Source organism: Palaemon carinicauda, chromosome 3 (assembly GCF_036898095.1).
Source record: "Palaemon carinicauda isolate YSFRI2023 chromosome 3, ASM3689809v2, whole genome shotgun sequence".
Taxonomy (NCBI): Eukaryota; Metazoa; Arthropoda; class Malacostraca; order Decapoda; family Palaemonidae; genus Palaemon; species Palaemon carinicauda.
In genome coordinates, this window is record NC_090727.1 from 21,795,540 (window position 1) to 21,823,034 (window position 27,495).

The 27,495-nt window shown below is 48.0% G+C and overlaps 1 protein-coding gene across 4 annotated transcripts in view; it reads right to left on the minus strand.

Annotated features, from left to right (window-relative positions):
- LOC137638212 (splicing factor ESS-2 homolog) overlaps positions 1–27,495 on the minus strand; it is a 322,644-nt gene that overhangs the window by 71,165 nt on the left and 223,984 nt on the right. The window contains exon 5 of one of the 4 annotated variants that reach the window (XM_068370297.1): positions 7–8,089. The exons of 2 other annotated variants lie outside the window; for them this stretch is intronic. In XM_068370297.1, the coding sequence (XP_068226398.1) occupies positions 1,779–3,308 (1,530 nt within the window). In that variant the 5' untranslated portion in view covers positions 3,309–8,089 and the 3' untranslated portion in view covers positions 7–1,778. Of the gene's footprint in view, positions 1–6; positions 8,090–27,495 lie in introns of those variants that run through there. One more of the 4 variants, XR_011043888.1, reaches the window with a different exon arrangement.

A 27,495-nucleotide genomic window follows, 5' to 3' on the forward strand; every position in this document is an offset into this window, starting at 1 on the left:
ATATTATTATTATTATTATTATTACTATCCAAGCTACAACCCTAATTGGAAAAGCAAGATGCTATAAGCCCAGGGGCTCCAATAGGGAAAAATAGCCCAATGAGGAAAGGAAATAAGGAAATAAATAACTGAAGAGAACAAATTAACAATAAATCATTCTAAAAAAAAGTAATGTCAAAAGAGATATGTCATATATAAACTATAAAAAGACTCATGTCCGCCTGGTCAACAAAAAAGCATTTGCTCCAACTTTGAACTTTTGAAGTTCTACTGATTCAACAACCCGATTAGGAAGATCATTCCACAACTTGGTAACAGCTGGAATAAAACTTCTAGAGTACTGCGTAGTATTGAGTCTTATGATGGAGAAGGCCTGGCTATTAGAATTAACTGCCTGCCTAGTATTACCTTGGTATGTTGTCTTTTCAATCTCAGTCAAAACTAAAATGTTATTTTTATAATAAAATAAATTTTTGAATATACTTAGCCGGTGATTATATAAGCTGCAGCTCTGCTGCTCGACAGAAAACTCTACGTTCAAAATCCGCCAGCGATCGCTATGCAGGTAGGGGGTGTACTTCAACAGCGCCATCTGTCGTGCAGGTACTCAGTACTCAATGTAAACACAGAACTCAATTTTCTCCTCGGTCCACTGGGTCTCTATTGGGGAGGAAGGGAGGGTCCTTTAATATATAATCACCGGGTAAGTATATTCAAAAATTTATTTTATTATAAAAATAACATTTTTCAATATTAAACTTAGCCGGTGATTATATAAGCTGATTCACACCCAGGGGGGTGGGTAGAGACCAGCAATAATTGTTTACATTATTATGAGCTAAGGATTTTTTATTTCATTTTAGCAGTTATTCAAAATAACACACATAAAATAAATAAGTACCTGGTAAGGAAGTCGACTTGAACAATTACTCTGCCTTTTTAAGTACGTCTTCCTTACTGAGCCTCGCGATCCTCTTAGGATGCTGAGCGACTCCTAGGAGCTGAAGTATCAAGGGTTGCAACCCATACTACAGGACCTCATCAAAACCTCTAATCTAGGCGCTTCTCAAGAAAAGAATTTGACCACCCGCCAAATCAACCAGGATGCGAAAGGCTTCTTAGCCTTCCGGACAACCCAAAAACAACAATAAAAAACATTTCAAGAGAAAGATTAAAAAAGGTTATGGAATTAGGGGAATGTAGTGGTTGAGCCCTCACCCACTACTGCACTCGCTGCTACGAATGGTCCCAGGGTGTAGCAGTTCTCGTAAAGAGACTGGACATCTTTAAGATAAAAAGACGCGAACACTGACTTGCTTCTCCAATAGGTTGCGTCCATTATACTCTGCAGAGATCTATTTTGTTTAAAGGCCACTGAAGTTGCGACAGCTCTAACTTCATGTGTCCTTACCTTCAGCAAAGCTTGGTCTTCCTCACTCAGATGGGAATGAGCTTCTCGTATCAACAGTCTGATATAATAGGATAATGCATTCTTTGACATAGGCAAAGAAGGTTTCTTAATAGAACACCATAAAGCTTCTGACTGTCCTCGTAAAGGTTTAGTTCGTCTTAAATAGAACTTAAGAGCTCTAACAGGGCATAAGACTCTTTCTAATTCATTTCCAACCATATTTGAAAGGCTTGGAATATCGAACGATTTCGGCCAAGGACGAGAAGGTAGCTCGTTTTTGGCTAGAAAACCAAGCTGTAAAGAACATGTAGCCGTTTCAGATGAAAATCCGATGTTCCTGCTGAAGGCGTGAATCTCACTGACTCTTTTAGCTGTGGCTAAGCAAACCAGGAAAAGTCTTTAAAGTGAGATCTTTAAAGGAGGCTGATTGTAGTGGCTCGAACCTTTCTGACATAAGGAATCTTAGTACCATGTCTAAATTCCAACCAGGTGTAGCCAAACGACGCTCCTTCGTGGTCTCAAAAGACTTAAGGAGGTCCTGTAGATCTTTGTTGTTGGAAAGATCTAAGCCTCTGTGACGGAAGACTGATGCCAACATGCTTCTGTAACCTTTGATAGTGGGAGCTGAAAGAGATCTTTCTTTCCTCAGGTATAATAGGAAGTCAGCTATTTGGGTTACAGAGGTACTGGTCGAGGATACTGATACTGACTTGCACCAGTTTCGGAAGACTTCCCACTTCGACTGGTAGACTCTAAGAGTGGATGTCCTCCTTGCTCTAGCAATCGCCCTGGCTGCCTCCTTCGAAAAGCCTCTAGCTCTAGAGAGTCTTTCGATAGTCTGAAGGCAGTCAGACGAAGAGCGTGGAGGCCTTGGTGTACCTTCTTTACGTGTGGCTGACGTAGAAGGTCCACTCTTAGAGGAAGAGTTCTGGGAACGTCCACTAGCCATTGAAGTACCTCGGTGAACCATTCTCTCGCGGGCCAGAGGGGAGCAACTAACGTCAACCTTGTCCCTTCGTGAGAGGCGAACTTCTGCAGTACCTTGTTGACAATCTTGAACGGGGGGAATGCATAAAGGTCTAGATGTGACCAATCCAGTAGAAAGGCATCTATATGAACTGCTGCTGGGTCCGGGATTGGTGAGCAATATAATGGGAGCCTCTTGGTCATCGAAGTTGCGAAGAGATCTATGGTCGGCTGGCCCCATGTGGCCCACAGTCTCTTGCACACATCCTTGTGTAGGGTCCATTCTGTTGGAATGATCTGTCCCTTCCGACTGAGGCAATCTGCCATGACATTCAAGTTGCCTTGGATGAACCTCGTTACTAGAGAAAGGTTTAGATCTTTTGACCAGGTGAGGAGGTCCCTTGCGATCTCGTACAACGTCATAGAATGGGTCCCTCCTTGCTTGGAGATGTACGCCAAGGCCGTGGTGTTGTCCGAGTTCACCTCCACCACTTTGCCTTGAAGGAGGGACTTGAAGCTTTTCAAGGCCAGATGAACTGCCAGTAGCTCCTTGCAGTTGATATGTAACGTTCTTTGACTCGAGTTCCAAGTTCCCGAGCATTCCCGACCGTCTAATGTCGCACCCCAGCCCGTGTCCGATGCGTCCGAGAAGAGAACGTGGTTGGGGGTCTGAACAGCCAGGGGCAGACCCTCTCTGAGGCTGATACTGTCCTTCCACCAAGTCAGGGACGACTTCATCTTCTCGGAAATGGGGATCGAGACCGCTTCTAGCGTCTTGTCCTTTTTCCAGTAAACAGCTAGGTGAAATTGAAGGGGACGGAGGTGTAGTCTCCCTAACGAAACGAACTGTTCCAGGGATGAAAGCGTCCCTATCAGACTCATCCACTGTCTGACTGAACATCGTTCCTTCTTTAGCATGTTCTGGATGCATACCTGGGCTTGACTTGTTCTGGGGGCCGACGGAAAAGCCCGAAAAGCTTGACTGTGAATCTCCATCCCTAAATACACAATAGTTTGGGATGGGACCAGTTGAGACTTTTCCATATTGACCAGGAGACCCAATTCCTTGATCAGATCTAGAGTCCACTTTAGATTCTCCAGACAGCGACGACTGGAAGAAGCTCTTAGAAGCCAGTCATCCAAATAGAGGGAGGCTCTGATATCCGCTAAATGCAGGAATTTGGCAATATTCCTCATCAGCCTCGTAAACACAAGAGGAGCTGTGCTTAGGCCAAAGCACAGGGCTTGAAATTGGTAGACAACCTTTTCGTAAACGAATCTCAGAAAAGGTTGGGATTCTGGGTGGATGGGGACGTGAAAGTATGCGTCCCTTAGGTCTAAAGAGACCATCCAGTCTTCCTTCCTGACCGCTGCTAGAACGGACTTTGTGGTCTCCATGGCGAACGTCTGCTTTGTGACAAAGACATTCAGCGCAGTGACGTCTAGCACCGGCCTCCACCCTCCTGTCTTCTTTACCACTAAGAAGAGACTGTTGTAGAAGCCCGGGGATTGATGGTCCCGGACTTTGACTACCGCTCCCTTTTCTAGTAAGAGAGACACCTCCTGCTTCAAAGCTCATCTCTTGTCTTCCTCTCTGTACCTGGGAGAGAGATCGATGGGAGACGTTGCTAGAGGGGGTTTGCGTACAAACGGGATCTTGTACCCTTCTCTGAGCAACTTCACAGATTGTGCATCTGCGCCTCTTTTCTCCCAGGTCTGCCAGAAGTTCTTGAGTCTGGCTCCCATTGCTGTCTGAAGAAGGTGGCAGTCAGACTCTGCCTTTAAAGGACTTGGTACCTTTCTTCTTCCCACGTCTCCCTTCGGCACGAGCACCTCCTCTGCTGGAGGCTCTGCCACGAAAGGGCGGAATGAATCTGGACGCTGGAGTGTCCATCCTGGGTCTTGACAAGGTAGGCAAAGGGGTGGCTTTGCGGGCAGAGGACGCAACCAGGTCATGGGTGTCCTTCTGAATCAAGGAGGCAGCAATCTCCTTAATCAAGTCCTCTGGGAAAAGGCACTTTGAGAGAGGAGCAAAAAGAAGTTCTGATCTCTGACACGGTGTTACTCCAGCTGACAGGAAAGAGCAAAGGTTCTCCCGTTTCTTGAGGACCCCGGATACGAACGAAGCCGCAAGGTCACTAGATCCGTCACGTATGGCCTTGTCCATGCAGGACATTATGAGCAAGGAAGATTCCTTGTCAGACGGGGAGATCTTCCTGCTCAAAGCTCCCAGACACCAGTCCAAAAAGTTAAAGACCTCGAAGGCTCTAAACACTCCTTTCAACAGATGGTCTAGGTCCGAAGGAGACCAGCATATCTTAGAGCGTCTCATGGCTAGCCTGCGGGGAGAGTCTACTAGACTTGAGAAGTCGCCCTGGGCAGAGGCAGGAACTCCCAAGCCGAGAACTTCTCCCGTGGCATACCAGACGCTCGATCTGGAAGAGAGTTTCGCAGGGGGAAACGTAAATGCTGTCTTCCCTAGGTTCTTTTTGGATTGCATCCAATCTCCTAAAACTCGTAAAGCTCTCTTGGACGAGCGGGCGAGGACGAGTTTCGTAAAGGCAGGCGCGGATGACTGCGTGCCTAAAGCAAACTCTGACGGAGGAGAGCGTGGAGCCGCAGACACAAACTGATCCGGATACATCTCTTTGAACAGAGCAAGAACTTTTCTAAAGTCCAAAGAGGGTTGCGTGGTCTTGGGTTCGTCAAGGTCCGTATGTGGGTCATCAATGTGTGCCGCGTCGTCATCATCAGAGAGTCCATCATCTGAGAATTGAGGAGGAAGCGGCAAAGGAGTAGGAATCGGCTGGTCAGCTGAGTCCGGCAGCACGGGTGCACGCGTGACTGAACCGGACGCAACGTCATGGAACTGTTGCCCAGTCTGTGAACTGGCAACAACCATAGCAGCGCGGGGACGCATAGCGTCTACTCCAGACTGTCTAGTCTGATGTGGGCGAGTAGAGGTAACCACACTGGGTTGCGGAGGTTGACGCACCGCGTCAAAACAAAACAACTTAGACTGTTGTTGTACCTCGTGAACGTCAACGGAAGGTTCCGTGCGTCGCTGAACATGCGGCTGGCAGGGTACACTGGAACGCATGGGTGGCGGGACTCTCTCAGCTGGAGTGCGGCAGAAGGTCGCCTCAGCGTCCACCGGACGCACAACCGAGGGTGGTTGTAGGCTAGAGGTTGGTGCAGCGTCAACCTTCTCCGCACGAAAGTCCTGCATCAATGACGTTAACTGAGACTGCATGGTCTGCAGCAAAGACCACTTAGGGTCTACAGGAGCAGGTGCGGCAACAGACGGTGTGAATGCCTGATGCGGTACCGCCTTGCCTCTCTTAGGAGGTGAGCAGTCGTCGGAAGACTGCAGTGAGTCCGAACTGACCCAGTGGCTACAACTGGGCCGTTGGACTTGCGCTTAAGAGGCCGCGAGACCTTGGTCCATGGTTTCTTACGAGAAACCTCTTCCGCAGACGAGGAATAAATGGGCTCTCTCGTCTTTGTGTGGGTGGGGCGATCTTGGGTAGATACGCCCGAAACCACGGAGGGAACGTCTGTTCGCTGATTAAAGCCTCTCGAACCCTTTGGTCGTACGACATTGCTTCTCCCCTGGACTTGGGAGCTTGCAAGAGGTCCCGGACTGGGAGGACGACAGGCACGAACAGACGAACCCTCAAGCGCAACACTATCCACAACACTACCACTCACTTTATCACTACCCACTGCACTCTTACACTTCAGCTCCTTGACGTCTGCCATGAGCTGGTTACGGTCGCTAGCCAAGGACTCGACTCTCTCACCCAGAGCTTGGATGGCACGCATCATATCTGCCATCGAAGGTTCTTGAGTGCTAGAAGGGGGATCAGGAGCAACCACTACAGGGGAAGGAATAGGTTGTGGGGCATGAGGAGAGGAAAATTCAACGGAGCGAGATGAACTTCTCCTGACTCTATCTCTCTCTAGCCTACGTGTATATTTCTGGAATTCGATAAAATCGAATTCCGAAAGCCCAACGCATTCCTCACATCGATCTTCCAATTGACAGGTTTTATCCCGACAATTGGAACAAACGGTGTGAGGATCGATAGAGGCCTTCGGAAGACGCCTTGAACAGTCCCTAGCATTACACTTCCTGAATTTAGGGACTTGAGAAGGGTCAGCCATTTTGAATTAGTCAAAGGGAATTCAAAAACTATCCAAAGTCATCAACAAATAATCCGATATCAACAAAAGAATGCAAGGATGTATTGAAGATAAAGCCTGCAAAGCGAAAGCTCAAAACTAGAAACGTGTACTTCACCAAAAAGTTGTGAAAACCAATCCAGTTAGCAACAGCGAATTTAGTAGGTCTTGCCGGTGGCACGACAGAGAGAAAATTGAGTTCTGTGTTTACATTGAGTACTGAGTACCTGCACGACAGATGGCGCTGTTGAAGTACACCCCCTACCTGTATAGCGATCGCTGGCGGATTTTGAACGTAGAGTTTTCTGTCGAGCAGCAGAGCTGCAGCTTATATAATCACCGGCTAAGTTTAATATTGAAAAAATATTTTTTTCACTCCATTATTCTTTATCTTTGTTATTTCTGCTAGATTTGTCTTTGTATCTGAATTTTTGTAAGTATATCTAACAGTTCGTTTTATTCTTACATGTCTACAGTACAGTACTGTACACTGTACTGAATGCCCCGTGGTAAGGGTGTACGAATACTACCAACGTACGTCCTTCGTGTCATAGAAAGCGATTAAGATGTAGTGGACAGTGAAGTGTTTTAGCAAAAGGCCAACTGCCAATAACTGTGGTTGATGACTGCAAGAGCATACGATGGTAAAAACCATCTGTCAGATTACTGTATAAACCCGATGATTTTAGAAATATGGATGCAGCAAGGGCAACCCCTGTAATTTGCTGGCAAACAAGCCTTTGATGTAGGGATAACGGTGGGAAAGAAGACCCGTAACCCAGAAGTACAGTACTGAAGTTTCATAAAACTTATTCACTGTAAAAGGTTTCCGTCATCCTGTGCATGTTAATTAAAGAGAGAGAGAGGGAAAACTATGCTTTATCATTCAGTTGAATCTGAAGCACAGCCACTTTGTTTAGTGAAAATTAAAATGACCTTCCTATCAATTTTCACAAATCAAAATGGAAGACAAATGTAAAAAACATCCAGTAAATCTCATGAGGTTTCAACACTTATAATTGTTATTAGTTGATCAACCAGAGGAAGAGAGAAAGCACACTCTGACATATCAACAATTCCTCAAGATTACAGCTTGCACTGAAGATTTGAAGCATGTCAACACTGAAATCAACTTCTTTTATTCCCTTGAAAGATGAAGTTCTAATAAAACCTAAGAGTTCTATTACATGGACTATGTTTCAACGCCACCGTATTATTAGTAAATATAATACTCTTGCAAATCTCCCTACTTGTTTACCTACATAAAACAAGAAGAAACTGAATAAGTACAGTATATAAAAGTAAACAAAAGGATACAAAACTATTGGGCACTTTGAGTATTCTATACGACGGTCCCGGCGTGTGTCTTTTCAAGAGGGGAGTCTGATTTCCATCCAGCTGTATCGGAGTTCCGTCGACTTCGCCCCATGTCATGAAGGGGGAGGCGTCCACACCGGGCACCGGGGAGGGGGGCGCTTACGAAGCTGTACCCGTTGAATTTTGGAGTGTCTTTGCCCAGTTCCTTTCCTAGAATTAGAATGGAAAATAAGTTACATTGGCTCTTCAGCAATGTATCGGAACCCCAACAAACATTGTACCATTTAAAGGAGGTCCAACACTTAAAAACAGTCAGATATACAATCACAAATAATCCATTTGAAATCGTAAATTTCAGTATCAAAAGTTCATAATGAAACATTGTAATAAAACAAGACGTCATTTGCAATATGAAACCATTCGTTGACTTTTGCAGATGAAAATCGTAGGCCCGTGAGTTAGGTGATGCCTAACGTAGGCCGAGATTTAACAAATTTTGGCTTATAAACAACTTCTTGGAACTTATTCATAGTTTATAAGTTGAGAACTTTTTGTATATATTTTGCATGCACTCTAATTGTCTCAGAATTATAGCCATTTTATTCAAATGTTTCTGCTACTTCACATACCCTACGTCTTCCTATCCTCCTCCTCTTCCTATCCCGGAAAAATTTTTGAACTACCTTAGTGACAGTCATCTCCACATGACTGAAATGTCTCAAAGCCTTCTTTATGACTGTGACAGCCTACTAGAAACATCCCTGCCTACCAATATGCTGGACTGGAGTTCAAGACCCACCCAAGTTTGATAGCTTTTAGTCATGTCTGCAACCTTACCGTCCTTGTGTGCTAAGGATAAGGGGTTTGGGGGAGCCTATAGGTCTACCTGCTTAGTCATCAGCGGTCACTGCCTGCTCCCTGGTCTTACTTTGGTTGAATAGGGGCCTTAGGTTTTGATTTTATGTATATGTGATCACTTTACAATTCATGAGTGATATTTAAACATATTTTCACTTATACTGTATAACCATTTTCAATTCCTCCATATCTTTAAACTTCTCAACGCTTCAATGTACATCACTACATCTATACCGAGCAAAACATTCTACCTTTCACAATCTTGTACTAAAGTCATAGATACACATCCTAATACCTATCACATTTACTTCCAAATACTACACATATCAACTTGTATGTTTCCATCAACCATATCTAAATTCATTGCTCCGTCTGCCTGGGTTGTTGCTATCTTTAAAATTGTTCTATTCCTCATATTTGCCTTCGACGTTTTATACTACCACTCACCTCTACACTATCCCCTATCAAAATTACATCGTCTGCTATCTATTTTCACTACCACCTATCAATTCATAGTTTGCTGACGTCGGCTGATTCCCTCGTACCAAACATCATCATCCGTCCTTTATCTGACTTCTTGTATTACTCCATCCATACAGATATTAACCAACTTTAAAGACATGACCATCTAGATCTTTTATTATTATTCCGAAAAATGAGTTATAATAATTGACAACATATCAATATCAACTAATTGACAAAATTTTCGTATAAAAACTGATAAAGAGGAATAAGATTAGGAGAAAGTTATGAAAGTATTGGAAAACATTGATAATAATTGAGAAATAACTATCCATTGTAAGAACATTTAGAGAGAGAGAGAGAGAGAGAGAGAGAGAGAGAGAGAGAGAGAGAGAGAGAGAGAGAGAGAGAGAGAGAGAGAATTTTGTATTGGTCTTAACTATACAAACCAGAGGCTTTGGATAGGAGTATGACTTCGGAGAATCTCTAACGGCCATAAGCTTTCATCGAGTTACACAATTGTCTGACGGGTGACCTTTGACCTGGGTTCTACAGGGTGGTTGAAGCAGGCAGTGTAACCTAAAGGTCCTAGGTTGGCGTAATGAAAAACACAAATGACTTTAAAAACTTCTTATTTGTTCCTAAATGAAATAGAGACCATCAAATTTTATAGGAGACTTATCCCAAGCAAGGCAAAAGGCCCTATAACCAATCTGGCTGATTAACCGACCCGAGAAATGTCAACGTACGTTGTTCCCGTAGAGGATTGAAAGTCGTGACTCAGGTCAACCTTCCAATGACCTGAGCTAAATGTCGCAGGTGTTAGGCAAGGTCTCCACCAGGAAATGGACGACTGTCACTGAAGAATCTATCGCCTTGAGGATATGGCATCTGAGATGTGAGGACCTATATGAGCAATATCCATCATCCCCTTATCATACAAGGAAGGGAGAGATACTTTAGATAAACCATGAGAACATCTGATGGGAAGACTCTCCCTTATCAACTTTCTCGGGCACTGTATCCTTCTCTAGGACATGAGACTTCCCTTTTCCCAGTTGATCACGATCCCCAGATCATGGCAAAAGTTAAGAAATCTGTCTCGATCCTGGAGCAGTTGCCTCTTTGAGGACAACTAAAACCATTCGTCCAGATTTCTCAATAAGTGGATCCTGTTCAAGTGGGCCCAAACTGAAACAAGAGTGAATGCTCACATAAACACTTGAGGAGTGATAAACACTCCAAAGCCTAGGACTTCAAACTGGTACACGACTCCATCAAGGACAAAGAGGAGGTAATTTCTGTCGGACAGATTGATTGGTATTTGAAAATATATGTCCTTAAGATAATCAGAGAGCAGTAAATCTTCCTTCCTGTGCTTGCCATTTCCATCTTTAAAGAACTTAGTTGAAGAAACTAGTTCAAAAGAAAGAGATCAATGCCTGGTCTCCATCAGGAACAGCTGACTGAAAAATTCTGGAAAGCAATCTAAGGTGACTTTACGAGCATTCTTCTTCATCATCACCTTTACCCCTGCAACGAGCATCAAGGCTTTCTTTCATCTATTCCTACCTATGTCACCATTCCTGGTACAGCAAGGCTGGTGGCAATCTCTGCGTCGGACGAAGAAGGCTCCTCCATTGTAGCGGGCAAGGAAACATCAAGGATAGCCTCATCACATCTCTCCTCTGCAGGTGGTACAGCCAAATATGAGGGAACAACTTCAGAAATCTTCTGGGTCCTAGCAGCAGCCAGAACCTCAAGAAACTTTTCTGCTGACTGGGCATCATCATCACCTAAATAAGGCAACAACTTACCAAGATCAAGTTCCTTGAGAGAGAAGCAAGCAGGTATTAATTTCACCAGTAGAAGGCAAGATTCCTCTCGCTCAAAGGACTCCCCAAGCGTAAGACGGAGACTCCCTTCCCCTTCTGAATTCCTCTGGAGGCCAAAGGAGACACAGAGGGTTTCGTACATAAACCTGGGAAGGAGGACCTGAGGAGTCCGATGGCAATAAATCTATTTTAAACTACTTCTTTCACTTCATTGTGTACTATGCTCACGACACAGGCAGCCCCCCCACACTCATTACTGGGGAAGACTGCAAGCAATCATATCCTCTGTACAAACTACAAGGTTGAAGGGGACCTACGTCAGTCTTGCTCATATACTGGCCGCATCTTCAGCCATGCCTGCAAGGCCAAAACTACGTGTCTCCCCAAGGTGCCGATATCATCACCAAACACACTGAAAAGAGAAACCATAAAAGACCATGAAGTTAGCCGACTCACTTGGCCGAGGCCAAAGCTAGCAGGAACACCGTCTTCCAGGTTAGGTGGCGATCTGATGCCTGGCGTAATGGTCTCTGAAAACTCGAACCACGTTCCATGGGGGAGGTCTCACTTCCGACTGAGGGCAGGTAAGTTCATAACTACGTACGAGTAGAGAAAGTTCTAGCGATGAGGAAATGTCCATTCCTTTCAAGCCAGAAGGCGAGACTTAAGGCTGAGCAATAGCCTTTCACTGCCGAGAATGAAAGGCGCATTTCTTCACGCAAATACACGAGGAACTCCGCTATTGTTGGAATAGTGGCATCGAGTGGAGAGATACCCCTTCCACAACACCAACCACAGAAGACTTTCCACTTTGCCTGGTAGACTGGGTAGACTGCTGCTGAAGACTTTCGCAGGTGTCCAGACAACCTGATCGCAACTTGTTGCGAAAATCCTCTCTCAGAGAGGAGATGCTGGATAGTCTCCAGGCGTGAAGCCGTAGTGAACCTACGGCTTTGTGGAAGATGTTGGCATGTGGTTGTTTGAGTAGATTGTGTCATGGAGGGAGTTCTCTTGGTGGCTCCGTTAGGAGTTGCAAGGTCCGGGAACCATTCTGCGTGATGCCATAGCGGAGCTATGAGGGTCATTGAAAGATTGACCGATGTTCTGGTCTTGTTGAGTACCCTCCTCATCAGACAGAACGGGGGAAAGGCGTAAACGTCAATGTTGCCCCACCGTTGTTGGAAAGCATCTTGCCAGAGAGCCTTAGGGTCCGGGACTGGGGAACAGTAGAGCGGGAGCCTGCAGTTCAGGGCCGTTGCAAAGAGGTCCACAGTCGGAGAACCCCACAAAGTCAGGACTTTGTTGGCTACTAGATGATCCAAAGACCACTCGGTACTCACTATCAGAGATGCTCTGCTCAGGTTGTAGGCGAGCACATTCCTCTTACCCGGATTGAAGCATGCCGATAGTGGTATCAAGTGGATTTCAGACCATCTCAGTAACTCTACTGCTAGATGGGATACTTGCTGCGAAAAAGTACCTCCTTGTTTGTCGATGTAGGCCACTACTGTGTTGTTGTCGCTCATCACCACCACAAAGTGACTTGCCAGGTACTGTTGGAACTGTTGAAGGGCTAGAAAGATGGCCTTCATCTCTAGGAGATTTATGTGGAGGTACTTTTCTGACTCTGACCAGAGGCCTGAGGTCGTGTGGTGCAGCACGTGGGCCCCCCACCCTTTTTTTTGAAGCATCTGAAAACAGCATCAAATCTGGGGGGACGACGAGAAGATCCACTCCTTTTCAAAGGTTCTCGTCTGCCACCCACCACTGGAGATCCGTCAGTTCCGCAGGTCCCATGGGGATCTGGATGTCCGGGGAGTCGTACGCTTGATTCCAACGGGACTTGAGTCGCCACTGGAGGGATCTCCTCCTGAGGCGACCATTGGGAACTAGACGGGCCAGCGATGAAAGGTGACCGAGGAGACGTAACCACGATTGGGCTGGAAGTTCTTCTCGTTTGAGAAAAGGTCTTGCGACCTTCCTCAGCCTTGCTATCCTGTTGTCTGATGGGAAGGCTTTGTGGAGAGTGGTGTCTATAATCATGCCTAGGTATACTATACCAGTCTTTGAGTGGGAAGCAGAGAAGACTTCTCGAGATTTACCATGATCCCCAGATCTTGGCAAAGTCTCAGAAGTTTGTCTCGGTGTTGAAGAAGGGTTGACACCTAGTCTGCTAGGATTAACCAGTCGTCCAGATAACGGAGGAAACGGATGCCAATCCTGTGTGCCCAAGATGATACTAGGGTGAACACTCTGGTAAAGATTTGTGGTGCTGTGGAAAGACTGAAGCACAGCACCTTGAACTGGTATTTTCTGTTGTCTAGGCTGAATCTTAAGTACTTCCTTGAAGACGGATGGACTGGGATCTGGAAGTACGCGTCCTTTAGGTCCAGTGTGCACATTAATTCTTGCAGTCTTACTGCTAGTCTGACCGTGTCTGCCGTCTCCATGCTGAACGGAGTTTGTTTGACAAACTTGTTTAAAGCCGAGAGGTCAATGACTGGTCTCCAGCCTCCAGACGCCTTCTTTACAAGAAAGAGTCGACTGAAGAAGCCTGGGATCCGTCGAGGACCTTTTGGAGAGTGCCCTTCTTCAACAGGGTCTGGACTTCTGCCCAAAGGGCTTGCCCTCTTGCCGATCCCATGGCAAGGGAGTTCAATGACACTGAATTCGTCGTCAGGGGAGGTAGAGATGTTATGAACGGGACGCGATATCCTGGACTGATCACAGAGATTGTCCAGGAATCGGCCCCGAGTTGCTTCCACCTGTTTGAGCAACTTTGTAGGCATCCCCCCCAATGGTGGTAATGCAGGGGAACTGCCTATCCTAGCGTTTGCGGCCTCGGCTGCTCCCTCTAGGATTCTTGCCTTCCCTGGAGGACTTTTTGCCTTTCATTTCTTTGACAGAAAAGGGCTTAGACACCAAGGTCTTCGCTGCTGTTGTCATCTTAGTGGTCTTGACTGGACGGGACTGCTGTGGTGCTGGAGGCTTATAGGGCTTGGATGTTAAAGCCCTATGAAGGAGGGAATCTTGATGAGACCTCCTCCTCTCTGCGGCATGTTCCACATCCTTAGGCTCGAACAAGACGGATCCCTCTAGGGAGGAATGTCTGAGCATATTGATCTCGGTGCTAGGGACCTTCTGATGGAATCTCTCAGCTACAGTACTGCATCCCGACGTTTCAGGATGGTATTTGCCCACAAGTTCGAGACTTGGTGGACCAGAAACTCATTCGTGCGAGTACCTGAGAGAAGGAATGTTTCCATAGCTTTCCTGGTACGTTCTTTGGAGAAATCCTCAGAACATATCAGGATACCTAAGGTCCCCAATCAGATATCGAGCCACGAAGCGGATTGCATAGCACACTTTGCAACTTTCTCCTAGTTAAGGATCTCGGCTGCCAAGAACGAGACTTGCCGGTTGGAGTGTCTCTCAAGAGGGACTCCCCTGGTTAGCTCTTCCAGCGAGTGGTGAGGAGGAAGAGCTAAACAAGGCTCCTCAAGGATCTCGAATTACCTCCTCTGCTGTACGCGGAGGTGGGAGGAGCTTGTTGGTGGCACCAGAACGGTTGGAGGAGGACATCTCGGAGAGCTGTTGTAAGATCTTGTCCCTGGTACTCTTAACCCCTTGAGACCAGGGCAGTGCTGCACTGGTTTTGGAGGGTTTCTGAATACCGAATACACGGTCCAAGACCGTGTCCTTGCCCTCTCGAGGAGGGATCTCTGGGTCGGAAAACCCATTGAGAGCCCTCAGAGTCAGAACTTGCCAAAACGCATGTTCTGACTCTTGCTGGTCTCCTTCTTGGGGAGAGTCACGGACATTCCCTGAGTGGCTAGTTGGCTCCATCCTAGCCCTAGTAGGACTTCAGCAATGTTTTGAAGTCCTTAGATTCCTTCCTGAGAAGGATGTAGACCCCACGGCGCGAAGAGACATTTCCCCCATTGGTGCGATGAGGGAGTCTCTCTCTTCGCGTGATTCCCTTGGGGACGGGAAATCTTCGTCCGAAAGGGAAGAAGAGGCAGTCTGAGGAAAAGAAGGAATCTGCCTCGAAGGTCTGAGTGGAGTCAGTTTCGCCCTTGGGGAAGTGACCGCGTCTGGAACTCCTTTTTCTCTTCAAAGGGGTAGAAGAAGCCATGGTTCTGTGTCCCAATTCAGAGAAGACAGGCTTGAAAGCCTGCGTTACGGCTGTGATCAGTGCACCGAACCAGGGCTGTTGGCTGAAATATACGCTGTCAGACATACCCCCTGAAGGGATAGGGATTGAAGGATCCCTGGGAGGAGTCCCCATCATTGGTGGGTTCGCCTGTGGTGGCTTTGGGATTCTGGACCCCTCTAGATGTTTCCCTTCTCCCACAATGCGTGGTATTATGCACTTACGGGGAGGAAAATGAGGCGATGGCGACCTTGCCGTACGTAGTTCAGTAGTCTCGCATGCGGGAGAATAATGGTGCTCGCGCGAGGGAGAATAATGGTGCTCGCGCGAGGGAGAATAATGGTGCTCGCGCGAGGGAGAATAATGGTGCTCGCGCGAGGGAGAATAATGGTGCTCGCGCGAGGGAGAATAATGGTGCTCGCGCGAGGGAGAATAATGGTGCTCGCGCGAGGGAGAATAATGGTGCTCGCGCGAGGGAGAATAATGGTGCTCGCGCGAGGGAGAATAATGGTGCTCGCGCGAGGGAGAATAATGGTGCTCGCGCGAGGGAGAATAATGGTGCTCGCGCGAGGGAGAATAATGGTGCTCGCGCTGTGAAAAAAATTAATAATAGTTGGGGAAAATACAAACCATTTCCACATATAACGAGCTTGGGTTATAAACGTTTTAAAGTAACTCTCATTATCAATTCCCTTTTGTCATAATGTCTGATATTCTGCCCCAGTACTGTACTATAATGATTTCCCTTATATTCACTGCAAAGATTTCAATTTTTCTTAAATAGGTTTACATATTTTCCCAGCAACAAATTCATTTAATTTTATAACAGAAAGTCATGAATAGAAGCATTATTTATAGTTTTAAGGGGTATTGTAATATTTTTTGGTCCTACCAGTTGTCTAATCACATTTGTTTTTGCAGCACGCCCTACTCTCTGTAGGGTTTGAATGTGTAACCAGAGTTTGAGTAAATAGAAGTACTGTACTTTACAAGAATAGGTTCCTTCATCAAGAAAAGAAAAAAGAACAGATACGGCAGACATTTATGTTGACAGAAGTTCCCAATTGTAAGGGAAGTTTACTCGAGACCACTGTATGTACAGTATATAGGAACAGAGTATCTGTCTAGTACTGCTCATAACAATTATGAATGTGGTTGATGGCCTGTTACCAGTGAGTAGTGGTGTGTGTGTCTGCTCTGTATTCATTTTTCACTGCCTGTGAACTGTAAGTACCATCATGTGTTTGACTGAATAACACCACAACCAATGTATTATAAGGCCATTGGCGAATGCTAGTGTTGTTGACAAAATTTTTGAGACATTGTTATTGTGGGCCTGCAGAGACCTGCACGGCATCGTATGCGGCCTGACCGTTTAGAGTTTGATAATTTTAAGTGACTTTGCAGTTTCGTGGTGAACTGGATATTGAAAGGACAGTAGTGATTCAGGGGAAAGTATTGTAGTTCAGTAGTCTCACAGATTTATATATTTCTTATGGGTGGTTGGTTTGAGATGGCTTAGTAAACGTGAGTGACCAGTATGTGAATAATTTTTTTATTATTTTTCAAAATTTGTTTATCTGGTTATCCTGTGGCTGAAGCTTGATGTAAAGGGATGCTAATCTTGCCTTTAATTTTCTATTTGGATTGATGGGTCATTGTAATTGTAATCCTAACAGTTTTGGTTAAATAAATATTTTTGTCTTGTTTTTTTATAAAACAGCATCTCATTCCAGTTCCTTAAACCACTGAGTTCCCCTACTCAGCCACTGTTTTTTTTAATCTTTAAAATAACTTATAATATTCCCTTTCACCTAATGTTCTTATACTTATGATCAGCAAGCTGGAGAAGCAAAGTTTTAAGTCAGGATCTAGCTGGGTCCCCTTGCCCATTATAAATCAAGGGGTGGTGCCCAGTGCTTTGAACTGTTACTTAGGTTTTTGGGTATTCCACCGTTGTATGTTTGTTGTGTAGTGAACGTCGGGTTGTGGTCGGCATTCGGATACAAGGCAGTTTGGGTGCTACCTTTGGCCACAGTCCGCAAACCACTACAGCGCGAGGGAGAATAATGGTGCTCGCGCGAGGGAGAATAATGGTGCACGCGCGAGGGAGAATATCGGAGCTTGCACGCGGGAGACTATTGGTGCACGGGCGCGCATGGGGGAGACTGTTGGCGCGTGAGCGTGCGTGCGGGAGAGTATTTACGCGCGCAGGATTAATACGTTGAGTGCGCGGGCATGCGAGAGAGAGTTCGCGCGCACCTATACCAGCCGTAGGGCGTGCGCGCAGGAAAAAGATCCCTAGAGTGCGGGAGAATGTTGGCGCGCATCCTATGGAGAGGATGGATGAGCCTGAGCAGGGTGCGCACGCGTATCCTTTCGGATGCGTGCGGGAGAAGGCTGGCGCGATGGTACTGGTTGGCACGTGGGAGAAGCCAGCATTGTGACTTCCCAAAAGTACTGATTTCAGTAGATCGTTGGCGTGCAGGTTTTTCCTGGCGCGTATGATGATGCGCTGCATGGCGCGCAGGAGAGTTGGATGTTGGGCGCGTATGCGTGCGGGCAGGAGACTGATGGTGCGCGGGAGAGCGCCATTGCGCAGGAGGTTGATGGTGTGCAGGTGAGTGTTGGCGCGCAGCTAGGCGTGGGCGCGTTGGAAAATGTTGGTGCATAGGCGCAAGGCGTGCAGGAAAGACCTGGCGCGCAGGATAATGTGGACGCATATGCGCATGAGGGCGCGCATAGCACGTGATGGAGCTATGCTCCTGTTGGAGCGTATGAGCGTACGCCCTTGATGCCCTGTGTTAGGGTTTAGTGATGGGGCCTGATGAGCTACTAAGGAGCGTTTGTCAGGTCTCGTTAGCGCTTATGTGGTTGGCGCGCCTCAGCGTGCTTAGGTGAAGCCCTGTTAGGCCCATATAGAAATGGTGACGGCAGGTTGGCAGGTCTGTCGGATAGAAGGTCGACGTGTCCTTTAAAAGGACGACCTTCCACCGAAGGAGATTGCGAACGATCTGCAGAAAGGTCCAGGACCAGTGCAGGAGCAGTGATAGATGATTGGTCTCGAGGCTCCTCTGCAATGGACTGCATCGAAGATGTTGAACCAAAGAGGCGTCTCCTCACCGCAGGTTGAGGAAGGCCTCTATGGCGACGAGATAGGCAAGCCTTCCGACGAATGCGCCCCCTGGGGCCCATTAGATCAGCAAGCTGACCTTCTGCAGTCCTCTGAAGAGGAGTCTCTGTAAGTGAACTCCCCCGAGGGAGAGAAACACTAGCAGGAGAGACTGACGATGGACTTAGTTTCTCCCTCGTAGGTTGAACAGTAACAGGAGAAACTAAGCCGTCAGCTACCGTAGAGTTTGGAGAGGCAGAGGTGATGGGTGATACCGCATTGGATACCTCTGCCACCACAACGTCGACAAGAGACAAAGGATCAACCTCTGACGGTGACGATTGCTTGACAGCGGCACCAAACCGGATGTAGTTAAGCAAAACCTCCTTGGAGGGCGAACCCGTAAGCCCCAAGGAGGACCAAAGCTGAAATAAGGTGGTTAGTGACATATCCTCACCCGGGGGGAGAGGTGGAGCTGCTTCGCTAGGGGAAGCAACGTCATCTCTCGAGCCCCGAGGTTGGTAAACAATACATCGGTCTACGCTACCACTCGACGGTCTCTTGAAAGAAACCGACCGAGTAGGAGCTTCGGAGGAGGTTTGGGCAACGGAAGAAAAGGCCTTGGGTTTTTCTCCTTTCAAAGAAACCTTCAAAGGAGAAATATCCAGTTTGGACCTTCTTCCGTCGTCGCGAAAACCTCTCCCACTGCGAGGTAGACCACTCCCTACACTCACTACACCTGTTATTGCTATCACACCGTTGGCCCCTGCAAGAAGGACAAAGGGCGTGAGGATCAGTCTCGACCGCCGACATGAATATTCCACAGAGGCGGTCGGGAAACCCAGGGCAGGTGCACATGATTGCAGAGGCCAACTTCACATATACAGAACTAGAAAAAAAAGACAAAAGCAATTAAATGACTGCCAAATGACGGCGAGGATGAGAGCAGACACGTCCGACCACCATCCGAGCCGAGAGCAAAGTGAGCCCAAGCACAGGTGTGTGAGAGGGGGGGAGGGGGGGTAGCAAGCTACCCTCCCCTAACCCCGCTAACTAGCGGTGTGGGTAGTAAATCACATATTTTCAAGTAATTTGTATTTTTCCTAACATACTTACCTAGAACTACCTTCTTAGGAGTTACTGGTTAACTCTACCTAACCGACCAGCTTTTTGTATAGTTTACCCCCCTCTTCCTGTTTTCTACGGGGTCAACCTTTGGCAGTGTGATACATGCCCTGAGGCGACCCCAGGGTCAGGCAGCGTGCTGGCTCAGGTCGAATCGCCAGTAAGTTTCGTTGGAATAGGTATTACTCGATCCTGCAGGTTCTCGGGGAAGGATGGGAGGGCCATAACCCGAAGGTAGTTCTAGGTAAGTATGTTAGGAAAAATACAAATTACTTAAAAATTTGTGATTTGTTCCAACACGGTTACTTACCAAGAACTACCTTCTTAGGAGACTTGCACTTTAGGAGGTGGGAGTGTCCTGCAGGGATCAGGATTTGACGGGGAGGCACGCGAGAGAGGGAACCTCTAAGGAGGTCTTGGTTCCAAGACCACTTGAAAACTGCACGAAAAGTAGGGGAAAACTATCCAAAAAACTCAGTGTCTAAATGGCTTACCTTTTCAAAACCAATTCCCATACATGTCCTCTTGAAGGGTGTTCCTTTCAGTGATTAAGGTCTTCTCAACATCTTCCTGGCCCGTTCGATCAGGGGAAGGAAGGAAAAAGGGGGGGGGGGGGGTTAAGGTTAAGGAAGGAACTAGTGTCTCTTGGCATTAACACCCCCGGTTACCCTGGGGCTATGACCTTAGATCTCCTGAAGGGCTGACACGATTGGGCCAATAGAAAACTTGTACAAGGATTTTCTCGTACAATCTTTTAGATAATGTTCCGTGTAGGTGGACTGTCTAGACCAGGTCCCAGCCTTCAGGATCTTACCCACAGCCATGTTCTTCTCGAAAGCCAGAGAGGTGCTCAGAGCCCTGATATCATGAGGTCTTGGTTTTCCAGGGAGAGGAGTCCCAGAAGCCTCGTAGGCCCTCCTTACCACTTGTCTCAGCCAGAAAGAGATAGAATTTTTCGAGACCGGTTTCTTCACCCGGCCTGTTGAGATGAATAAATTTTTGATCTGAGGGCGGTATTTTGCAGTCCTCTCCAGGTATTTTCTTACAGTTCTCCCGGGACATAAGAGTAGATCCTTCGGGTTGTCGGATAGAGGGATGGCTGGCACCGAAAAACCCTCAAACCGAGGATCCCAACACGCTGGGTTCTGCGTTTTCGCCACAAAACTAGGGACGAACCTAAAGACAACTTCCCTCCACCCTTTGGAGTGTGAGACCTCGTAAGAGGCCGTGTAACTAGCTAACTCTCTTCACCGAGGCCAGGGCTAAAAGAAAAGCTGTTTTAAGGGTGAGTTCTCTGTCTAGTACGTCCCTGAGAGGTTCGAAGGGCGGCTCTGACAGAACTTTGAGAACTCTTGCTAAGTCCCACTGCGGAACCCGTACCTCCTGGGGGGGACATGATTGCTCAAAACTGCGGATGAGCATCGAGATGTGCCTTAAGGCTCCCAAGTCAATGCCCCTAAGGAGGAAGACTTGACCTAGGGCTGCTCGAACTCCTTTGATGGCCGGGATGGACGAACCCATGTCGTCTCTCAGGTACACCAGAAAGTCTGCAATGTCCTGGATCAACGCCCCTAAGGGCCTGATGTTTTTGGATGCACACCACTTCAGGAAGACTGCCCACTTCGCCTGGTAGACAACTGCCGAGGAACGCCGTAGATAACCAGACATCCTTGTCGCGGTTCTCAATGAGTATCCTTCTTTCTTCAGGAGCTTCTCGATAACCTCCACGCTTGAAGGCGGAGGGATCGAGGGTTTTCGTGTCACCTGTGAAAGTGAGGTTGTCGCAGGAGGTCTGGTCTGTCCGGAAGCGGCCAAGGAGGACGAAGAGCTAATTCCTTTAGGTCTGCGAACCAGTCTCTTTCCGGCCACCAGAGCGCTACTAAAGTCATCGACAGGTTGGACGACACTCTCACTCAGTTCAACAGATGCCTGATCAAACTGAAGGGAGGGAAGGCGTACACATCGAGACCGTCCCAGGGATGTTGGAAGGTGTCCTCGAACGCTGCTGACGGGTCTGGGATTGGAGAACAGAACACGGGGAGTTGGGCATTCAGACGTGTGGCAAACAAGTCTATCACTGGGGAGCCCCACAGTAGGATGACTGCTCGAGCTACCTCCGGGTGTAGGGTCCACTCCGAACCTATCACTTGACCCGTCCTGCTGAGGCCGTCGGCCATCACGTTCCTCTTTCCTGGAATGAACCTTGCCGTCAGTTCTATCCCTTCTTCTGTGGCCCACTCCAACAGTTCCGTGGCTAGGGCGCAGAGGACCTTTGACTTCATGCCTCCCTGCTTCTTTACATACGCCACTACTGTGGCATTGTCGCACATTAACGCCACAGTGTTCCCTCGCAGGAAGTGTATGAACTGTCGACATGCCCTCAGAACTGCTATCATCTCCAGGATGTTTGTATGGAGAGACGCCTCCTCGCTGGACCACTGCCCTTTTGCTGATTTTCCTAGCCGGTGTGCTCCCCAGCCCTCCTTTGATGCGTCCATGAACAACAGCATCTCTGGGGGGTCGGAGGCGAAGGGCATTCCCTTCTCTGTGTTTGACCTGATGCTCCACCAAAGAAGGGTCTCTCTCGTCTTCGGGAGGACTGGGACTATTTTGTGGGGCTCCTTCCCTTGGATCCACGACTCCTTTAGATTCCACTGTACCGGGCGGAGCCTGAGTCTCCCTTGCGGTACTAATTTTTTTCAGGGAAACCAGATGACCCAGTAACTTCTGCCAGTCCTTGGCCCTCCTGTGTTGTCCCGTCAGGAAGGGTTGGATAACCTCTCCTCTGAGGGGAAGGCCCTTACTAACTGGGTGTCCAGGACCATCCCCAAGTAAGTCATCCAGGTGCTGGGGACTAGCTGGGACTTCCCTAGGTTGACCGTGATCCCTAACACCTTGCAGAGGTCGAGCAACATAACGCCTTGCTCCTTCAGTTGTTCCCTTGAGGCAGAAAGCAGCAACCAGTCATCCAGGTACCTGAGTAGTCGTATGCCTTTCTCGTGTGCCCACACCGAGATCGCGGCGAACACTCTCGTGAACACTTGCGGGGCCGTCGAGAGGCCGAAGCACAGGGTTTTGAACTGCAGGACACTGGACTCCCACTTGATCCTGAGGAACTTCCTGCTGGAGGGGTGCACGGGGATTTGAAAATAGGCATCCTTGAGGTCGAGAGATATGAGGAAATCCCCCTCCCTCAAGGCTGCGATCACTGTCTTGGAGGTATCCATCTTGAAATCCGTCTTTGAGACGAACTTGTTGAGGGCTGAGAGATCTATGACTGGCCTCCACTCTCCTGTCGATTTTTCCACAAGGAAGAGCCTGCTGAAGAAACCCGGGCCGGGGTTCTCCACTGTCTCCAAAGCTCCCTTGTCGATCATGGACGCTACTTCCTCTTGTAGCGCCGCCCTCTTCAAGAGGTCCTTTGGAACCAGCCATTCGGCCCTCTGGGCTGGGATGAGAGGGGGAGGCTCTTCTAGGAACGGGAGTCTGTAGACCTCCTTCAGGACCGTCACCGTCCAGGGATCCACACCGAGATCCCGCCATGCTTGCCAAAAATGTCTGAGGCATCCCCCTACTAGGGGCTCCTGCGGGAGTAGGGGGCCTCTCTTCCTACCTTCTCCTGGTGGAGCGGCCAGATCTACCTCTCCTAGCGTTACCATAGGAGGGTCTGTAGGCTGACTGAGGGCCTGCCGTGGTCCTACGGGTGGGCTGCTGCGAGGCTTGAAGCCAAGGGGCTGAAGGAGGTTCTCTTCGGGGCAGCAAGGGTGTGGCCTGTGAGGGGTGAGGGATGTCCGTTGAGGCTCTCCTAAACATGGCCTTCCTCATAGGAGGGGGCCTAGGATCCGCTTCTCTCACTTTCCTCACCTTCTCCATAGTATCTTCCACCAAATTGATGGGAAAAATGTCATTCCCCACACGGAGGAATTCCTCAGTCTCCTTGCTTCCCTGTCCGGCAACTTCCGCACTAGCTTGCTCAGTACTGTATCCCTTTTCCTCAGGACCCAGTTCGAAGCCACCGACAGAGACTGGGATGATAAAAACTTAAAAGCCTTGCCCCCAGAGCTAACCAGATCCCTCAACATGGCCTGATTTTCTGGGAGGGAGAGGTCGTGTGATGCCTGAAACCCCATCAAAGCGTACGACCACCAATCTAACCAGGAGGACATGTAGACCAGGTCCTGAGCCATGTCCTCCATCATAGATGCTTCCGACGGGGAAAAGCACACAGGGGCAGTGGATGCCCTGTCTTCGGAGGCTCCTTGGTTCAGTGCGGTCACCGCTGCTTTCACCGCACGGGGACCACCGCGATGCCCTTCGGGAACGTAAAATCCCTTCTGGGATTTCAGCCCCAGAAGAAGTTTGGAGGAACTCTGGCTTCTGGGGGCCTCTGCTAGTCCTGCCAAGTATCCATCAATCTGCTCCGTCCCCAACTTCACGTCTTGAGCGAGAGGGAGAGACAAAGATGGCTTTTGTTGTACCGGACTGTCGATCATCCTGGACAGTCCGGATAGTACGGCCTTTGCAGCTGAGGGCTTGGGCTCATCCAACCGGTGATGCCTTCGAATAAGGGCTAGAACCTTACGGTTGGAGGAGATGTCGTCTGTCGAGCACTCCCCTCCTTCCACCAGGTCTTCCGTCACCAGTTCCTCCGTACGGGGGTACGCCGTGACGGTGGGAAAAGCAACGCCCGACGAGCCTGCCAGTGGTATGGGCTGCCCCGTGGATACGAAGGCATCCGTCATGGGAGTACCTTGTTCCATGGGGGCTCCGTGGATGGGGGATCCATGCGGACCGACGGGCGCCCTTGGTGCTTAAGGAAGGCCTCCAAGGTGCCCGTGGTCGACGCTAAGCCTTCCTTCATACTCCTTATATCCTTCCTAAGGGAAGAAGGGGCGGAGGCTACCGTCGGGTTAAACACTACACGGGGGTCCCGGTTTGAGCCCTCATGCTGGGCGGCTAGTCCGAAGGAGGAGCTAGGAGGGTGACACAACGAAGGTGAGGCTCTAGGGAGCCACCCGGAAGCAGCCGCGGCTGTGAAAAACCTAAACAGCTCGCTCCGGGGCACTGTGACATTCACCCAGTCCTTTGACTTACTCCTCTTCGCTTTCTTCTTAGAGGACTTCTACCGTTTCCTACCATGCCTCGAGCGGGAACGAGACTTTTTCTTCTTGCGGTATTTCTCCCTCTTCCTCTTGCTAAGGTTCCTGTCTTCGTCCTCTGATGACGAAGAAGACGAAGAGTCCGATGACGACGACGACGACGAGGATGAGGACGGAGCTCTCCGACCGGCCGACACGTCCAAAGACCGAGGGGGAAAAATCACGTCGTTTCTCAGGTGTGGGCGGTTGCAGAAACACGGGGGGTAGCGTAGCCGAGGGAGCCGGAGGGGACCGCGTGAGCCCTTTACCGAGCTATTGATCTACTGTACATCCTCTTCTCCTCTAATGGGAGACCTGAAGGAAGTCCTAGGTTTCACCCACGTGGCGGGGTCCGAAGACGACGAACTACCTTTCTCCGTGTCTCCCCGGGCGGTTGAAGCACCCGAAACACGCCACGAGGCAGGGGAAGTATCGGCACTCGGCCTACCCCACATTGGATCTTCCGAGGCGACGGGACCTGCGGGCACCAGGCCCTCGCCTCCTACCCACACTTCCGTACTACACTCAGGCCCCACACATGCCTGCCCCACACTGGACACTTCCCCCACAGGAATATCAGACTCTTGGGAAAGGGCAATGGGCCTCTTCCCCGCAACGGACTTACCTCGTCCCCTACCCTGGGTAGGGGAAGAAGGACGGGCGCTACGGTCTGCTGAGTCGTCTGGCGAACCTACAGGCGAAGAAATGCTGGAATCCTTAGGCATCTTCTTAGCTGCCTTCTTCTTCTTCGTCCCGAAGAGCACCCACTGGATCTCAGTCCAATTAGCACACTCCGGGCACGTAGAGGTAGGGGGACACGCTTTCCCCCTACACGTGGAGCACAAGGAGTGGGGATCAACCTCAGGCTTGGAGGGGAAAGCCCCGCAAGACTTCCCAGCCACAGGCCCAAGGCAACGACAAGGATGCTCCATAACACAAAGCTAACGCACCAAGAGACACAAGGATGTAACGGGAAAGTGAAAATGAAACACGTGGGTAACACGCGGTAAGCACAAAGGATCGGGGGACTCAAAGGGTCGCACAAGGTAAGAGAGAGCGCGGCGAGATGTTTATCGCGTCGCGACCAGAAACTTACTGGCGATTCGACCTGAGCTAGCACGCTACCTGACCCCGGGGTCGCCTCAGGGCACGTACCACACTGCCAGAGGTTGACCCCGTAGAAAACGAGAAGAGGGGGGTAAACTATACAAAAAGCTGGTCGGTTAGGTAGAGTTAACCAGTAACTCCTAAGAAGGTAGTTCTAGGTAAGTAACAAACCCTCATTAAAAAATTAATGGCTAGTCATTTCAGCTACGCCAAAAGTAATACCCCTATTAAATAGTGTGGTTTGTTTTCCAGTTACGGAGCAACTGGTGGTTGAATCGGTAGAACTTCAAAAGTTCAAAGTTGCAGCAAATGTTTTTATGTTGAACAGGCTGACATGAGTCTTTTTATAGTTATATATGAATTATCGGTCTTAATGTTGTTAATGTTTTTTTTTTTTCAATATTAATCTTACCCGATAATCATGTAGCTGTCAACTCTGTTGCCGACAGAAATCTACGGTCGGGATACGCCAGCGATCGCTATACAGGTGGGGGTGAACACAACAGCGCCATCTGTGGTCAGGTACTCCAGTACTTCTTGTCAACACCACCTCAATTTTTCCTCTGTCGTGCCTCCGGCTAGACCTACATGGATACGCTGTTGATTCTGGAGTTATTGCTCACGATTTGGTGATGTATTTGCTCTAGAGTTTAGCCTTCGCTATTCAGGAAGCTTTATCATTAGCTTAGCAAGTTTTTGGAATTAATTTGATTTAATTTTTTATTTAATTTTGGTGACGAAGAGAGTATGAACTCTCTCTCACTTTTAATGGCCGACCCTTCCCTTAGACGGAAGTGTTGGTGTCGAAGAGAGTATAGACTCTCTTTCTTAATTTTGCTTAACAAAAGTTATAGATTTATTTTATATCTCTCCGCCTTTTATAGGCCTCTTCGATTAACTTCCTTTTATTATAAACTTATTAAAATTAATTTTTATATTTGTTTATATTCGACCTTTCCTAATAGTAGGCGGTCTTTTCTTGGAACCGAAGTTAATTAACATTGAGCCCGTCATTTCGTTTTTACCTGTTAACATATTATGCTATTTTAATGTTTTTGAAAGAATTTCTTTGATAGTCTCGTACTGTTTTCAAAGTTGAACTAACGTTTTGTTTTGTCTCTGCAGTTGTTGACGTTCAGAACGTTCAACTTGCGCTCTATCGTTACGATAGAGAGAGAGTATTCACGGTGTCACGTTGCAGTAAGAGTAAACCGATTCTAGCGTTTTGTTCATTCTTTCTTAGCTTAAATGGTTTTAATTCTAATAAAGGAACTTTTTATTTGGGAAATCTTTCAGTTTTTTTCCTTTAACAATAATATGTTTTAACGATATATATAATTGGGCTCATCTCTCAGGTTCTAAGTCAAGAGAGAGAGAGAGAGAGAGATAGAGACGGAGGGAGAGAGAGGAGGATAAACGTTTCGTTCAAGCGGGTAACGTTGTTATCGTTTTTGCTCTTCTCCCTAGTCTCTTTAGGGGGAGAAGGTAAACGTTTCTAGAGTTTTATTCTTGTTCCCAGGCTTTATGCGGTGAGAGATTTTAAACGTAGTTTATTTGATCTAGTTTAGTCTCTTTTCCAGCCACTGAATTATTTATCTTTCATTATGTTTTTCTGTTACATTGTAATACTGTTTTCGCAATTACTAACTTTTAATGAAGGATAGAATTGCGTGTTTCAGGTACAAACCACTTAAAGTTTCGAGTTCAGTGAAATAAGTGCAAACAGAAAATCAAAAGTGATAAAGTGATAAGCGCAAAGTGTTACAGTGTTGCGTTCGAGGGTTCGTCTGTTCGTGCCAGTTGTTCGCCTAGTCTGGGACCTCTTA